Source organism: Hordeum vulgare, chromosome 6H (genome assembly GCF_904849725.1).
Source record: "Hordeum vulgare subsp. vulgare chromosome 6H, MorexV3_pseudomolecules_assembly, whole genome shotgun sequence".
NCBI lineage: Eukaryota > Viridiplantae > Streptophyta > Magnoliopsida > Poales > Poaceae > Hordeum > Hordeum vulgare.
The window spans coordinates 161,297,066-161,314,337 of NC_058523.1; the positions used below are offsets into that span (position 1 = coordinate 161,297,066).

A 17,272-nucleotide genomic window follows, 5' to 3' on the forward strand; every position below is an offset into this window, starting at 1 on the left:
GTGAAATGGACCCCGTGGCGCGCGGGGTACTTTTACTCAACGGTGGCTGGGAGTAAATTGTGTACTCCTCGATAGGTTTTAGGAGATCGGTTAGGTCCGGTTTGAATGAGTAAACCGAGACTTTTACTGCTTCAACTGGATTGACATCGGTTCGGTGATCATGATCAAGCAGTTCTGCAATGCAATGCAATGCCATTCCACATAAAAGCCAAGCAAGGTATTTCGTTTACCGTGAAGGTTGCGCCCTGGAAGAGGAAGGATCGCTTGTTACTCTCGACAGAATTTCCACGCAGAAAAGAAAGGCGCCCGTTTCTTTCCATCAACAAAGTCCACCTTTCCCCGCGACGCCGACATGTCGACGACAACAGATTACGAATCAAGACGATAATTCTCAAACGTCCACGACGACGTTGAGCAAAAACAAGAACCAAATTTGCTCACGTCACCACGCCAGCCACAACTTTAGAGCGCGCTCCTGCTTTTCCCGCGGTTTATAAGCAGCGCGTCTCCGCTCGATCTCCCGCTCCATTCGTCCGGGGCAGGAAACGCACCAAAGAAAGAAAAGTCCACCAATAATTGCGAGCCTTCCGGGTCTTCCTCACGCTCCATTCTTCCAAGCATGCAACGCCACGGCGCCGCCTGCGGCATTGCGTGCCACTCCGGCGCCGGCTTGGCGGCCGCCGGCGTGTTCATGCTGCCGCAGGTCTACGACCCTCACGGCGTGCATGGACAGTACCAGTACGACTTGGCCTCGTTGTCGGACATGGTGGCTCCATACACCGACTACAATGGCGGCAACCCTGCCGTCGGATGGGTGCCTCCGGGGGGTGGCGCCGTGGACGACGACGGTCGGACGGCGTGCCGTGGCAACGGCGACGAGAGGAAGACGAGGCGGCTGGCGTCGAACCGCGAGTCGGCGAGGCGGTCGCGGGTGAGGAAGCAGAGGCGGCTGGACGAGCTGTCGTCGCGGGCGGCGCGGCTCCGGGCGGAGAACCAGCGTCTCCTCGTGGAGCTCAACGGCGTGCTCGCCGAGCACGGCCGCGTTGCCCGCGAGAGCGCACGGCTCCGGGAGGAGGCCTCCGAGCTGCGGGCGAAGCTCGACGGGATGGGGGTGGACGAGGCCGATGTTGACGTTGCTCCGCAGAGTACAGAGGACACCGGCAATACGGCTTAGCTGCGCTCATAAGACAGAATGAGAACGCGGCATGGGATTTATTCATGGCACGTAGCCAGGTGGACATAATATACTAGTTCTAATGTGGCGACCAATTATATTTATTTTTACTTCTCCGATGAGGAAATGGAACTACTCTTGGTAGAGGGACGATGGTTCACACTTCACAGTTAATCGGCTCTGAGAAACAGATAGAGAGAAGGGTGTACAGAGGAGTATGAGCGATCTCAGCCATTGAACCTGTACCCAGTTGAATCTGGACACGGCCACAGTGCCGTTCTTTCTGCCCCAGTCGGCGACGTCAATCGCAGCACCCACCTCACTACAACGCAAATTACAAATGAGTATATCATCAACTCACTGGTGGATGCTGAAGCCAAACTTCCCAGAGCACGTCGTACACACTTTCAGAGAGATGATTGAATGATGGTGCTACATTCTACGCGCTGGTCAGTGACTGAAGTTGCCATCGGATTACGAATCATCTACCTAAAACACCGCCCGCATCTTGACGCGCCTTTGCTCGTGTCCATTTTCCTGCCAAGCCTTCAGTCGCGTCCTGTGGTGGCTCCGTCTCCGCTCTGCCGAAATGCGCAAAAGTTATATCAGATCCAAGCATCATTTACATATGCAACAGGTTGCCCCAGATGGCAATGTTACGAACCGGTGGCACAAACAGTGCTTGTACAAGACAAACGAACAGGACAGCAAAAGGAAAATGGCATCAATTTCGTTCTGAAACATAGGTGATTACGTAGGTTGCATTACGCGCAGGGTGTCCTGGAGAGAAAAATGTCCAAGTCAACTTGGATGTTGCAAGGGAAGGGAGCCACAGATACAACCAGTTTCAACTTCGGCACGTCTTAAACACTTTTTCTTGAATCATAATGGATTATGCTGGGGCTGCCACATGTACTAAAGCCTTCCTGATGTGGAGTGAATAGTAGATGGAAATTGGCAAGTGTACTGACAACATGACACTTAGCAAACAAGCCACGGAACAATATTGAAATACCCCATCTCGAACACAAACACAGTACAACAGGACATCGTCATATGCCCACAATTTTGTCAGACATATTGGAGCATCAAGGATATCAAAATTAATGAATCCGGACAGATAAATTGATATTGACTGGTTGGTAAATGTTCAACCCTGACCCCTGGACGCTAGAATGTCCATTCATCATAGGTACGCTACAGTGCATTCTTTTGCTAAAGGCTAAAAAGGCTATGCGTTTGATTGCTGTATACCAAAATGTAATGTGCAAATGGAGGTTAGACTCCTATTGATGATAATTTCCCCTGCAGAAGTGTAGATATAATTATGTAACAGAAAGTGACTAAGCCACATTGCCTAACAGATTGGTACAAATTTGTTCAGGCATAATCAGCGACCAGTTAAGTCAATTTCAGTAAAACGGACACTGGAATTGACCTTACAGGCAACTAGCAAGCCTTCTGGAAACTGTGTGGCGGAATCCAGTAGAAGCTAAAGGTGTAAAGTGGATAGTAGATGGAAAGTGGCAAGTTACGACTGTATGGCGCTGATCAAACAAGCCGCAATATTGAAATTTGAAATGCCTCATCTCGAACACAAACAACAGTAGAATAGGACATCGTCATATGCACCAGTGTATTCTTTTCCTAAATGCTATGAGACCACGTGTGCTATTGCTTTATACTACTAAAATCTGATGTGCAAATGGAGCTTGGAGTTGTAGTCAATATTGATGATAATTTTCCGTGCCGATATATAACTATGTAAAAGAAAGTGATCAAACCCATAGTTTAAAAAATCAGACCAGACCGCCGGTCGATCCAGAAAAAACCAGAACCGACGATCAGTTTTTAAAGTACAAAAGACCAACCTGCAATCGGACCTGTGAGAACCGATCAAACCGGGCGGTTTTTTCATGAAACCGACTAGTAAATCGGGCGGTCGAACCCGTTTAGAGAGAGACTCAAACAATATTCTTGTGAGTAGAGGGATTCAATCCGGGGTCTTGGGCGTTGGCTATCCTTGGGCAGATAACCAGCTCATCAATGCTTCTTTGTTGTCCAATGGAGGAAACTACTGCTATTTGACCCTATTTTAATTCTATATTAGCATATATTATTACTCTAAATATATATTTTTGATTGTAAAAAACCAACAATCAAACCGGTGAACCATCGGTCCAACCAGTAAAAACCTGAACCGAAGGCCTTACCGGTTCAATCATCGGTTTGGTTTTTTAAACTATGATCAAACCACATTGCCTAACAGACTGGTACCAATTTATTCAGGCATAAACAATGATCAGTTAGTCAATTTCAGTAAAAAGCACACTGAAATTGCTGCCGCAGGCAAGTAACCAGCACAGGAAACAATGATTTGGTTTAGTGCATACAGATTTTATGCTTCTAAATTCTGCTCTCCTGAAGACTTCTTTTATGCTTCTATACAGTTCACGTGGGTCACCCGACAGAAAACCCAATGCTTGAATTGATTCAGATTTCATATACAAAAAGAGGATTGTGAAACCTCAATTCCTAAATGTCGAATGATATTTGGAATAAGCAAATAAGCAATCAACAGGCAGAGCAACTAATAATTGCAGGACTATTGCTGTATTGCATACTGGAACTATATGAATCACCTTAGCATATCCCACGCACAATTTCACAAACATTCCAACCCTACCGTGACACTGAAACTAAGAATTTAGCACTACAATGTCCAAGATCATACCTGCTGAGATGCACCCTGACGATCCACTGGTAAAAGAACCCTCAGTCGATGTGCCTGCCCCTGCCCAGACTGAGTATCATCGGTGGGGAGTTGATACCGGCACACAGGGCAAGTGCTCCTCATGGCGAGCCATGGCCGGATGCAGTCACCATGGAAGTAGTGCTTGCACGGGAGAAAGACGACGCACTGCCCCAACGCGAAGACATCCTTGCACACCGCGCAGCCGCACGTGGCCTCCTCTTCGCTGAGGATCATCTCCGGCAGGCCTTCCACCGCCTGGCGCGACGCGGGCCGATTACGGAATTCGTAGTCGTCTTCATACTCGGAACCGGTGGAGTAGGTATCGGAGTCGCTGTCTTCTGCACCCACCACCATCCTGAAGGCCCCGGGCGACGGCGTGCCGTCGAACCCGCTCTGCGTGAGCCCCTCCCTGCCGCGGTTGAAGCCGCCGGCCTCATCTACCTCGGAGGCGGGATGATCGGAGTCGGAGATGTCGGAATCATCGAATAAACAGAAGCCGGAGACACATGACCCATCGCCGCAGCATAACACCTCCGGACCGACATCTTCATCATGGTTGGAGGGGTTCTCGTAGAAATCCTCGCTCTCCCCGTCGGCCTCGCCCTTGTCCTCATCGTCACACAGGTCGTCGACGAACTCCCCGCTCCTCCCCTCGCATTCGTCGTTGTCGGATAACTCCTCGCCCTCGGCGTCCTCGTCGGATAACTCCTCGTCCTCGGCGTCCTCGTCGGATAACGAACCATCGCTCTCCACCTCGTCGTCGTCGTCGTCGTGGCATAACGCGTCCTCGACCTCCCCTTCGTCGTCGTCGTCGACGAGGACGGCTTCGTCGCACGGGTCCCTGCAGATCTCCTCGCCATTGCTGGCGTCGTCGTCGTCGTCGCAGGGGGCACCGCATGACCACTCGCCCTCGTCATCGTCATCGTAGCAACAGCGATAGTGGCATGAGTCACCGCCGTCGCTGTCGTCCTCGAACGGGTCGGCGCAGAACTCCTCGCCGTCGCTGTCGTCTGCCATGGAATAGGAGGGAGAGGCCGCGCGGATGGGGGTTCCGGTCTCAGACGATGTGGGGAACGGACGATCAGATCTGGTTTTTGTCTTCGGCCCGGGAGCCTCGGTTTGGTCCTCGTTGGCGTTGGGCCTCCAGAACTGGAAATCAGAGGCTGGGCCTTCCGCCTTTCGCGAGAGCTATGTCTCGTTTTAGGGAACTCCTATCTGCCGCGCGTTGCGGCAAATTGCCGCCGCTTCGCACAGGCAGGGGCGCTAGCGAAGCGACTGGCCTGGCCCAGTTAACCAGCTCATTTTTCTTCTCTTTTTCCCAATTTTTCGCTTTTTATTTACTTCATTTCCTTTTTTACTTTTTTTCTCCTATTCTTTATTATCTTTGGCGTTTCTCTTTCTCTTTTTTCTAACAGGTTACTGTTTCTAATTTTTTGTATTTATGAAAAAAATATAAATGGAAATATTTTTGAATGTCTGAAGAAATTTTAGAAACACAAACATTTTTTGAATATGTGGACAGTCCTTCAAGCTATGATTTTTGTTTGAAAACAGGTACATTTTTTTAAATTCCGATAATTTTTTGAAACGTGAACATTTTTTTTGAAACATGGATGCTTTAACAAATAATATTTCAATTTGTAAAATGGGAACATTGTATAATTTCTGAATCATTTTTCAAATACAGAAATATTTTTGAAAAAATAAAGAATTTCTTACTCTATGAACAAATTAGAAAACAGGAGCACTTTAAAAACTTAGCACATTTTTTCAAATTTGCGAACATTTTATGAATTGGTGAACAAAAATTGAACACGTTTTCAATTGTGAACAAATTTTTAAAAAAGAGAAACATTTTTCATAAAATAGGAACATATTTGTAAAAATGAGAAAACAAGAACGTTTTTTGAAAATTGTGACTGATTTATGAAAGAAGAAACATTTTTTGAAAAAAACATGCATTATTTTTAATTTGAGACAATTTTTGAAATGCAAACATTTTTTAATATATGAACACATTTTGAAAGCAAGAACATTTTCTGCAATTCCTGTTTATTTTTTGTAGCAAGAACATTCAAATAGAATTTGTGAAAAAGAGAACATTTTTTAAAATTGAAAACAAAAATTAGAAAAAGTCGAACAAAAATATAGGAAAAGAAAAAAGTAATGGAAAAAAAACGAAAACAATATTTTGTTTTGAGAATAAGGACATTTTGTAAAAATCCTCAAGATTTTTTAAAAATATGGAACATTTTTTGAAGTTATGAATTTTTTTAAAAAACTAAAATTATTTGAAATTTAGAACATTTTTATAAGCGCAAGAACATTTTTTGAATTTCAAGAACAATTTAAAAACATGAACTCAGAAGAAAAAAAGTAACAAAAACTGGAAAACAAAAAAGGAAAAAAACGAAAAACCCAGTTCAATGAACCTAAGGTTTCCGAAACCGGTGGCAACCGAAACTCGACCGGCCTAATCTTATTGGAGGGGGAAAAGTTTCAGGGCGGAGCGCCGCCCAAACGTTCGGCTGGTCGCGTGTGACCTGTGCAATTCCTCTAATCTGGCAGCCCGATTCTCTCGTGTGATGGGGCCCATGGCCGAGTGGGCCCTCCAACGACTCGCATCTCCGCTGCTGCCGCCCGCATCGCCGGTGCGTGCCCCCATCGACCGCCCACATCGCCGGTTCCAGTCCCCATCGGTCGTCTGCATCGCTGGTTCCAGACTCCGCGTATCGTCCTCGTCGCCTGCCGCCATGGCCGGGGTCGCGTGTATACAAGTGGTGCAACTGTCATCTAAAACAGCTTCAAACTCTGTTGGAAAAAGCTTCAACCATAGACAGAGAAAGCTTCAATCGGCTCTACCGAGCAAGGAAAGCTCCAACCGTAGTTGTATTTTGCTACTACCGGCTAACTTTTTTGCTACATCTATCAAGGTGGACCTGCGACCTAGCGACGTGTGCGACAAATTTTTGCTGCAATCGTAGTTACGTTTTGCTACTACGAGCGAACTTTTTTGCTACATCCATCAAGGCAATGTTGCGATCTCACGACAACGACAATGATGATTTTGCTGCAACTGTAGTTGGATTTTGCTACTATCGTTGAACTTTTTTGCTATTGAACTTTTTTGCTACATCCATTCAACGTTGAATTACAGGTGGTCGCGGCCGATACAATTCCATTTAGCGACTAGCAAGCATCAATGGCGAGGGGCGACGACGGAGCTACAACCATCGCTGGTGAGAGCTGCAACCGCGGGTGCAGTTGTTGCACGAGTTGAGGCGACAACATGGACAACCGTCGAGGGTGGGGGACCAATGACAAGGAGGGCCGGAGAGGATGTGGACCGGCGACGAGGACGGCCGGCGAGGATGGAGGCTGGCGACAAGGAGGCCGTGAGAAGAGATCGGAGGCGCGGCGATGAGGACCCCGAGCGGGAGCTGTGGATCCAACCCGAGGAAGACGAAGTCGAGGAGATTTTTTTTGCCGAGATCCAATGGTCACACGGCTCGCATTCAACGGGTGGGTCGCGACCCGTGGAAATTTTCGACTGGTGCACCGCGCCTAGCAGTCTACTATCGGATGGGGGGGGGGAGGTGCGGAGCCTCGTCTATTCGCTTCTATCAACTCGGCCAACTCCTAAAAAAATCCAGTCGGCTCAAGTCGTGTTCCTTGTAAGGTTTACTCGACGTGTCCGCGCGAAAAGAGATGGTTTTTATTATGTTTATTCTTTTGTTTTTATCCATTTATATCCGTTTTCTCTATTTTTATTTACCTATTTCTTTTTTGTTGTCTTTTTTAGGTTTCCTCATATCTTTCTTAGTTTTGATTATCTTTTTATTTTTATTTATTTTTCTAAGGTTTTGTTTTTTCTGTCTTGTTTTTCATCCGTTTTCTTCAAATACCATATTAACATTTTCTGAATACATGGCCAACATTTATTGTATACATTTTTTTTAGATATTTTTTTAATGTTTGATAAATATATGTATAATTTTTTATTACACGATCAAATATTATTTTATACACATTCAACATTTTTTAAATGCATGATTAATATTTGTAAATACAGTTTCATTAAAGGTTTATGTCCTTGATGCGTCGCTAGGTGACCCTCCCGCTCCCGCAGCAGCCCAGGACATTCTGAACGTCTGGCAAACGCGGAGTGATGACTACTCTCTGGTTAGGTATGGCATGTTATACAGTTTGGAAACGGAGTTTCAAAGGCGTTTTGAGCAACACGGTGAATATGAGATGTTCCAAGAGCTGAAACTAGTTTTTCAAGCTCATTCCCGTGTCGAGAGATATGAAGTCTCCGACAAGTTCTTTAGCTGTAAGATGGAGGAGAACAGTTCTGTCAGTGAGCACATACTCAAAATGTTTGGGTTACACGGTCGTCTGACTTCACTTGGAGTCGAACTTCCGGATGATGCTATAATTGACAGAATCCTCCAGTCTCTCCCACCAAGCTACAAAGGTTTTGTGCTGAACTACAACATGCAAGGGATGGAGAAGACCATTCCCGAGTTGTACTCGATGCTCAAGTCTGCAGAAGTAGAAATCAAGAAAGAGCATCAAGTGTTGATGGTCAACAAGACCACTAGTTTCAAGAAGGGCAAGGGTAAGAAGAACTTCAAGAAAGATGGCAAAACCGTTGCCGCGCCCGGTAAGCCAGATGCCGGTAAGAAGAAAAAGAATGGACCCAAGCCTGAGACTGAGTGCTTCTATTGTAAGGGAAAAGGTCACTCGAAGCGGAACTGCCCCAAATACTTAGCGGACAAGAAGGCCGGCAACGTTAAAGGTATATGTGATATACATGTTATTGATGTGTACCTTACGAGCGCTCGTAGTAGCTCCTGGGTATTTGATACCGGTGTTGTTGCTCACATTTACAACTCAAAGCAGGAACTGCGGAATAAGCGGAGACTGGCGAAGGACGAGGTGACGATGCGCGTCGGGAATGGCTCCAAGGTCGATGTGATCGCCGTCGGCACGCTACCTCTACATCTACCACCGGGATTAGTTTTAAACCTTAATAATTGTTATTTAGTACCAGCTTTGAGCATGAATATTGTATCAGGGTCTTGCTTAATGCGAGACAGCTACTCATTTAAGTCAGAGAATAATGGTTGTTCTATTTATGTGAGTGATATGTTTTATGGTCATGCTCCGCTGGTGAATGGTTTATTCTTGATGAATCTCGATCGTGATGTTACACATATTCATAGTGTGAGTACCAAAAGATGTAAAGTTGACAATGATAGTCCCACATACTTGTGGCACTGCCGCCTTGGTCATATCGGTGTTAAGCGCATGAAGAAGCTCCATACTGATGGACTATTAGAGTCTCTTGACTTTGAATCATTTGACACATGCGAACCGTGCCTCATGGGCAAGATGACTAAGACTCCATTCTCAGGAATAATGGATAGAGCAACCGACTTATTGGAAATAATACATATTGATGTGTGTGGTCCAATGAACGTTGAAGCTCGCAGTGGCTATCGTTATGTTCTCACTCTCACCGATGATTTGAGTAGGTATGGGTATATCTACTTGATGAAGCACAAATCTGAGACGTTTGAAAAGTTCAAGGAATTTTAGAGTGAAGTCGAGAATCAACGTGACAGAAAAATTAAGTGTCTATGATCTGATCGTGGAGGAGAATATTTGAGTCACGAGTTTGGCACACACCTAAGAAAGTGTGGAATCGTTTCACAACTGACGCCGCCTGGCACACCGCAACGCAACGGAGTGTCTGAACGTCGTAATCGCACTTTATTAGATATACGATCTATGATGTCTCTTACCGACTTACCGCTATCATTTTGGGGATACGCATTAGAAACTGCATCATTCACTTTAAATAGGGCACCATCTAAATCCGTTGAGACGACACCGTATGAACTATGGTTTGGCAAGAAACCTAAGTTGTCATTTCTTAAAGTTTGGGGCTGCGATGCTTATGTGAAGAAACTTCAACCAGAAAAGCTCGAACCCAAAGCGGAGAAATGCGTATTCATAGGATACCCTAAGGAAACTATAGGGTATACCTTCTATCTTAGATCCAAAGGTAAAACCTTTGTTGCCAAGAACGGATCCTTTCTAGAGAAAGAGTTTCTCTCGAAAGAAGTAAGTGGGAGGAAGGTAGAACTTGATTAGGTAATTACACCCCCTCTCGAACAAGAAAGTAGCGCAGCGCGGGAAATTGTTCCTATGGCACCTGCACCAACTGAAGAGGAAGTTAATGATAATGATCATGAAGCTTCGGATCAAGTTACTACTGAACCGCGAAGGTCCACAAGGGCACGCTCCGCACCAGAGTGGTACGGCAACCCTGTGATGGAAATCATGTTGTTAGACAACGGTGAACCTTCGAACTATGAAGAAGCGATGGCGGGCCCGGATTCGAACAAATGGCTTGAAGCTATGAAATCCGAGATAGGATCCATGTATGAGAACAAAGTATGGACTTTGATGGACTTGCCCGATGACCGGCGAGCCTTAGAAAATAAATGGATCTTCAAGAAGAAGGCTGATGCAAACGGTAATGTGACCATTTATAAAGCTCGACTTGTCGCAAAGGGTTTTCGACAAATTCAAGGAATTGACTACGAAGAGACTTTCTCTCCCGTAGCGAAGCTGAAATCAGTCCGAATCATGTTAGCAATTGCCGCCTTTTATGATTATGAAATTCGGCAAATGGACGTCAAAACATCGTTCCTTAATGGGAACCTTAAGGAAGAGTTGTATATGATGCAACCAGAAGGTTTTGTCGACCCTAAGGGTGCTAACAAAGTGTGCAAGCTCCAGCGCTCCATCTATGGGCTGGTGCAAGCATCTTGGAGTTGGAACATTCGCTTTAATGAGGTGATTAAAGCGTTTGGGTTCATACAGGTTTACGGAGAAGCCTGTCTGTACAAGAAAGTGAGTGGGAGCTCTGTAGCTTTCCTCATACTGTATGTGGATGACGTATTATTGATGGGAAATAATATAGAGATGTTGGAGAGCATAAAGGCCTATTTGAACAAGAGTTTTTCAATGAAGGACCTTGGAGAAGATGCATACATATTAGGCATCAAGATCTATAGAGATAGATCGAGACGCCTCATAGGTCTTTCGCAAAGTACATACCTTGACAAGATATTGAAGAAGTTCAATATGGAAAACTCAAAGAAAGGGTTCTTCCCAGTTTTGCAAGGTATGAGATTGAGTAAGACTCAGTCACCGACCACGGCAGCAGATAGAGAGAAGATGAGTACTGTCCCCTACGCTTCAGCCGTAGGCTCTCTAATGTATGCCATGCTGTGTACCAGACCTGATATAAACCTTGCCATAAGTTTGGTAGGGAGGTACCAAAGTGATCCCGGTATGGAACACTGGACAGCGGTCAAGAATGTCCTTAAGTACCTGAAGAGGACTAAGGAGATGTTTCTCGTTTATGGAGGTGACGAAGAGCTCGTCGTAAAGGATTACGTCGACGCTAGCTTCGACACAAATCCGGATGACTCTAAGCCACAAACCGGATACGTATATGTTTTGAATGGTGGGGCAGTGAGCTGGTGCAGCAGCAAGCAAGAAGTCGTGGCAACATCTATATGTGAAGCGGAGTACATAGCTGCTTCAGAAGCGGCTCATGAAGGAATTTGAACGAAGGAGCTCATCACCGACCTTGGATTGGTTCCAAGCGCGTCGGGTCCGATGACACTCTTCTGTGATAACACTGGGGCCATTGCCATTGCCAAGGAGCCCAGGTTTCACCGGAAGACCAAGCACATGAAACGCCGCTACAACTCCATCTAGGACCATGTCTAGAGTGAAGTAATAGAGATTTGTAAAGTACACAAGGATCTGAATGTTGCAGACCCGTTGACTAAACCTCTTCCACGAGCAAAACATGATCAACACCATAATGCTATGGGTGTTCGATACATCACAATGTAACTAGATTATTGACTCTAGTGCAAGTGGGAGACTGTTGGAAATATGCCCTAGAGGCAATAATAAAATGGTTATTATCATATTTCCTTGTTCATGATAATCGTCTATTGTTCATGCTATAATTGTATTAACAGGAAACAGTAATACATGTGTGAATAAATAGATCACAATGTGTCCCTAGCAAGCCTCTAGTTGGCTAGCTCGTTGATCAATAGATGATCATGGTTTCCTGATCATGGGCATTAGATGTCATTGATAACGGGATCATATCATTGGGAGAATGATGTGATGGACAAGACCCAATCCTAAGCATAGCACTAGATCGTATTGTTCGTATGCTAAAGCTTTTCTAATGCCAAGTGTCTTTTCCTTCGACCGTGAGATTGTGCAACCCCCGGATACCGTAGGAGTGCTTTGGGTGTATCAAACGTCACAACGTAACTGGGTGACTATAAAGGTGCACTACGAGTACCTCTGAAAGTGTATGTTGGGTTGGTACGAATCGAGATCGGGATTTGTCACTCCGCGTGACGGAGAGGTATCTCTGGGCCAACTCGGTAGAACATCATCATGAGCTCAATGTGACTAAGAAGTTAGTCACACGATGACGTGCTACGGAACGAGTAAAGAGACTTACTGGTAACGAGATTGAACAAGGTATAGGTATACCGACGATCGAATCCTGGGCAAGTTCTATACCGACAAACAAAGGGAATTGTATACGGGATTGATTGAATGCTTGACATCGTGGTTCATCCGACGAGATCATGATGGAGCAAGTGGGAGCCACCATGGGTATCCAGACCCCGCTGATGGTTATTGGCCGGAGAGGTGTCTCGGTCATGTCTGCCTGTCTCCCGAACCCGTAGGGTCTACACACTTAAGGTTCGATGACGCTAGGGTTATAGGGAATTGTTATACGAGGTTATTGAAAGTTGTTCGGAGTCCTAGATGAGATCCCGGACGTCACGAGGAGCTCCGGAATGGTCCGAACGTAAAGATTGATATATAGGACGGATGGTTTTGGACACCGAAAGTGTTTCGGGCGTCGCCGGTAACGTACCGGGACCACCGGGACCACCGAAAGTGGCCCCGGGGGTCCACCGGAAGGGGGCCACCACCCCGGGAGGCTAGATGGGCCAAGTGCGGGAGGGAACCAACCCCTAGGTGGGCTGGTGCGCCCCCACATTCAGCCCATGGCGCAAGAAGAGGGGAGAGGGGGGAAACGCTAGCGTAGGTGGGCCTAAGGCCCACCAGAAGGGTGCGCCACCCCTCCTCCCCTCCTGGCCGCCGCACCTCCTCCCCATCTAGGGCTGCCGCACCTCCCAGGAGAGGGAAACCCTCAAGGGGGCGCAACCCCTCCCCCCTATATATAGTGGGCACTTTGGGCTGTTGGAGATACAAATCTTCCTCTCCCTCGGCGCAGCCCTGCTCTTCCTCCTCCTCCTCTCTGCCGGTGCTTGGCGAAGCCTTGCCGGGAGACCTCGTCTCTCCATCGACACCACGCCGTCGTGCTGTCGAAGATCTTCCCCAACCTCTCCCTCCTCCTTGCTGGATCAAGGTGCGGGAGACGTCACCGGGCTGCACGTGTGTTGAACGCGAAGGTGCCGTAGTTCGGCACTAGATCGGAATCACACCATGATCTGAATCGCCGCGAGTACGACTCCATCAACCGCGTTCTAGCAATGCTTCCGCTTAGCGATCTTCAAAGGTATGAAGATGCACTCACCCCTCTCTCGTTGCTGGTCTCTCCATAGGAAGATATTAATATGCGTAGGGAAAATTTTGAATTTATGCTACTTACCCAACACTCCAAAGGTGTCTGTTTGGTTGGCGTAAATCGAGAATGGGATTTGTCACTCCGTATGACAAAGATGTATCTCTAGGGCCCACTCGGTAATACAACATCACAATGAGCTTGCAAGCAATGTGACTAAAGAGTTAGTCACGAGTTATTGTATTACGTAACGAGTAAAGAGACTTGCCGGTAACGAGATTGAACTAGGTATGGACATACACACGATCGAACATCGGGCAAGTAACATACCGATGGACAAAGGGAACAACATACAGGATTAACTGAATCCTTGACATAGAGGTTCAACCGATGAAGATCTTCGTAGAATATGTAGGAGCCAATATGGGCATCTAGGTCCCATTGTTGGTTATTGACCGGAGAGTGTCTTGGTCATGTCTACATAGTTCTCGAACCCGCAGGGTATGCACACTTAAGGTTCGTTGATGTTTCGGTATAGTTGAATTATGTATGTTGGTGACCAAAGGTTGTTCGGAGTCCCAGATGAGATCCCAGATGTCACGAGGAGTTACAGAGTGGTCCGGAGACGAAGATTGATATACAGGAAAGAGGTATACCGGTTCCGGAAAGATTTCGGGCACTGTCGATAAAGTATCGGGGGTGACAAATGGGTTCTAGGGGTTGATACGTCCCAAATGTATATATAATTTCTGCTTGTTTCATGATCTTTTGGGTGACATTGTTATACGTTTTGCTACACTTTTATATCATTTTACACATATTTGGACTAACCTACTAACTCAGTGCACCTAGTGCCAATTTCTATCTGCTGATGTCTATTTTGTAGGGGCGTTTACCCAATTTTCTGAAGCCCGAAAAAATCATCAAAAATATATAAAAAATCAGCGAAATAGAAGCTTCCGGATCACCGAAGGAGGGCCACATGCCTCCCAGGCGGCCTGCTAGCGCGGTCAGGCCCTAGACCGCGCCAGGAGGTCCCTGGGTGGGTCCCACCTCCTCTGATGCCCTCCTTTGTGTTGGAATTATGCCCTAGAGGCAATGATAAATAAGTTATTATTATAATTCCTGTATCAAGATAATCGTTTATTATCCATGCTATAATTGTGTTGAATGAAGACTCACATACATGTGTGGATACATAGAGAAAACACTGTCCCTAGCAAGCCTCTAGTTGGCTAGCGAGTTGATCAAGGATAGTCAGGGTCTTCTCGCTATGTACAAGGTGTTGTTGCTTGATAACTGGGTCACATCATTGGGTGAATCATGTGATGGACTAGACCCAAACTAATAGACGTAGCATGTTGATCGTGTCATTTTGTTGCTACTGTTTTCTGTGTGTCAAGTATTTATTCCTATGACCATGAGATCATATAACTCACTGGCACTGGAGGAATGCCTTGTGTGTATCAAATGTCACAACGTAACTGGGTGACTATAAAGATGCTCTACAGGTATCTACGAAGGTGCGTGTTGAGTTAGTATGGATAGAGACTGGGATTTGTCACTTCGTGTGACGGAGAGGTATCTCGGGGCCCACTCGGTAATACAACATCACACACAAGCCTTGCAAGCAATGTGACTTAGTGTAAGCCACGGGATCTTGTATTACGGAACGATTAAAGAGACTTACCGGTAAATGAGATTGAAATAGGTATGCGGATACTGACGATCGAATCTCGGGCAAGTAACATACCGAAGGACAAAGGAAATGACATATGGGATTATATGAATCCTTGGCACTCAGGTTCAAACGATAAGATCTTCGTAGAATATGTAGGATCCAATATGGGCATCCAGGTCCCGCTGTTGGATATTGACCGAGGAGTCCCTCGGGTCATGTCTACATAGTTCTCGAACCGCAGGGTCTGCACACTTAAGGTTCAGCGTTGTTTTGTGCGTATTTGAGTTATATGGTTGGTTACCGAATGTTGTTCGGAGTCCCGGATGAGATCACGAACGTCATGAGGGTTTCCGGAATGGTCCGGGGACGAAGATTGATATATAGGATGACCTCATTTGATTACGGATAGTTTTCGGCATTACCAGGAATATATCGGGAGTGACGAATGGGTTCTAGATGTTCACCGGGGGGGGGGGGGGGGGCAGCCCACCCCGGGGAAGCCCATAGGCCTTAGGGGTGCCGCATCAGCCCTTAGTGGGCTGGTGGGAAGCCCAAGAAGGCCCCTCCGCAGGAGATAAGAAAAATCAAAGGGAAAAAAGGGGAAGTGGGAAAATAGAGAAGGACTCCACCTTCCAATCCTAGTTGGACTAGGATTGGAGGAGGAATCCTCCTCCCCCCTTCGGCCGACCCCTTGGGGCTCTCTTGAGCCTCAAGGCAGGTCCCTCCCCCTCCCTCCTATATATACTGAGGTATTAGGGCTGTTTTGAGATAACTTTGCCACGGTAGCCCGACCACATACCTCCACGGTTTTTCCTCTAGATCGCGTTTCTGTGGAGCTCGGGTGGAGGCCTGCTGAGATAAGATCACCACCAACCTCCGGAGCACCGTCACGCTGCTGGAGAACTCACCTACCTCTCCATCTCTCTTGCTGGACCAAGAAGGCCAAGATCATCGTCGAGCTGTACGTGTGCTGAACGCGGAGGTGTCGTCCGTTCGGCACTAGATCGGAGCGGATCATGGGACGGATCGCGAGACGGTTCGTGGGACGGTTCGCGGGGCGGATCGAGGGACGTGAGGACATTCCACTACATCAACCGTGTTTATTAACGCTTCCTGCTGTGCGTGTTGGAATTATGCCCTAGAGGCAATAATAAATATAGTTATTATTATAATTCCTGTATCAAGATAATCGTTTATTATCCATGCTATAATTGTATTGAATGAAGACTCATTTACATGTGTGGATACATAGACAAAACACTGTCCCTAGCAAGCCTCTAGTTGGCTAGCCAGTTGATCAACGATAGTCAGTGTCTTCTGATTATGAACAAGGTGTTGTTGCTTGATAACTGGATCACGTCATTAGGAGAATCACGTGATGGACTAGACCCAAACTAATAGACGTAGCATGTTGATCGTGTCATTTTGTTGCTACTGTTTTCTGCGTGTCAAGTATTTGTTCCTTTGACCATGAGATCATATAACTCACTGACACCGGAGGAATGCTTTGTGTGTATCAAACGTCGCAACGTAACTGGGTGACTATAAAGATGCTCTACAGGTATCTCCGAAGGTGTTAGTTGAGTTAGTATGGATCAAGACTGGGATTTGTCACTCCGTGTGACGGAGAGGTATCTCAGGGCCCACTCGGTAATGCAACATCACACACAAGCCTTGCAAGCAATGTGACTTACTGTAAGTTACGGGATCTTGTATTACGGAACGAGTAAAGAGACTTGCCGGTAAACGAGATTGAAATAGGTATGCGGATACCGACGATCGAATCTCGGGCAAGTAACATACCGAAGGACAAAGGGAATGACATACGGGATTATATGAATCCTTGGGACCGAGGTTCAAACGATAAGATCTTCGTAGAATATGTAGGATCCAATGTGGGCATCCAGGTCCTGCTATTGGATATTGACCGAGGAGTCTCTCGGGTCATGTCTACATAGTTCTCGAACCCGCAGGGTGTGCACACTTAAGGTTCGATGTTGTTTT

General features: G+C 46.4%; 2 protein-coding genes across 2 annotated transcripts; one reads left to right on the plus strand and one right to left on the minus strand.

Annotated features, from left to right (window-relative positions):
• Positions 1–253: 253 nt before the first annotated feature.
• On the plus strand, positions 254–1,293 carry LOC123402910 (bZIP transcription factor 68-like). The gene has a single exon (XM_045096878.1). It carries the CDS (start codon positions 620–622, stop codon positions 1,172–1,174), a length of 555 nt encoding a protein of 184 aa, XP_044952813.1. The 5' UTR covers positions 254–619; the 3' UTR covers positions 1,175–1,293.
• A 97-nt stretch (positions 1,294–1,390) lies between these two features.
• LOC123402909 (E3 ubiquitin-protein ligase CIP8-like) lies at positions 1,391–4,982 on the minus strand. Its single transcript, XM_045096877.1, has 2 exons — positions 3,909–4,982; positions 1,391–1,755 (listed from the first exon to the last, which is right to left on the minus strand). Exons 1-2 carry the CDS (start codon positions 4,944–4,946, stop codon positions 1,723–1,725), a joined length of 1,071 nt encoding a protein of 356 aa, XP_044952812.1. The 5' UTR covers positions 4,947–4,982; the 3' UTR covers positions 1,391–1,722.
• Positions 4,983–17,272: the final 12,290 nt, after the last annotated feature.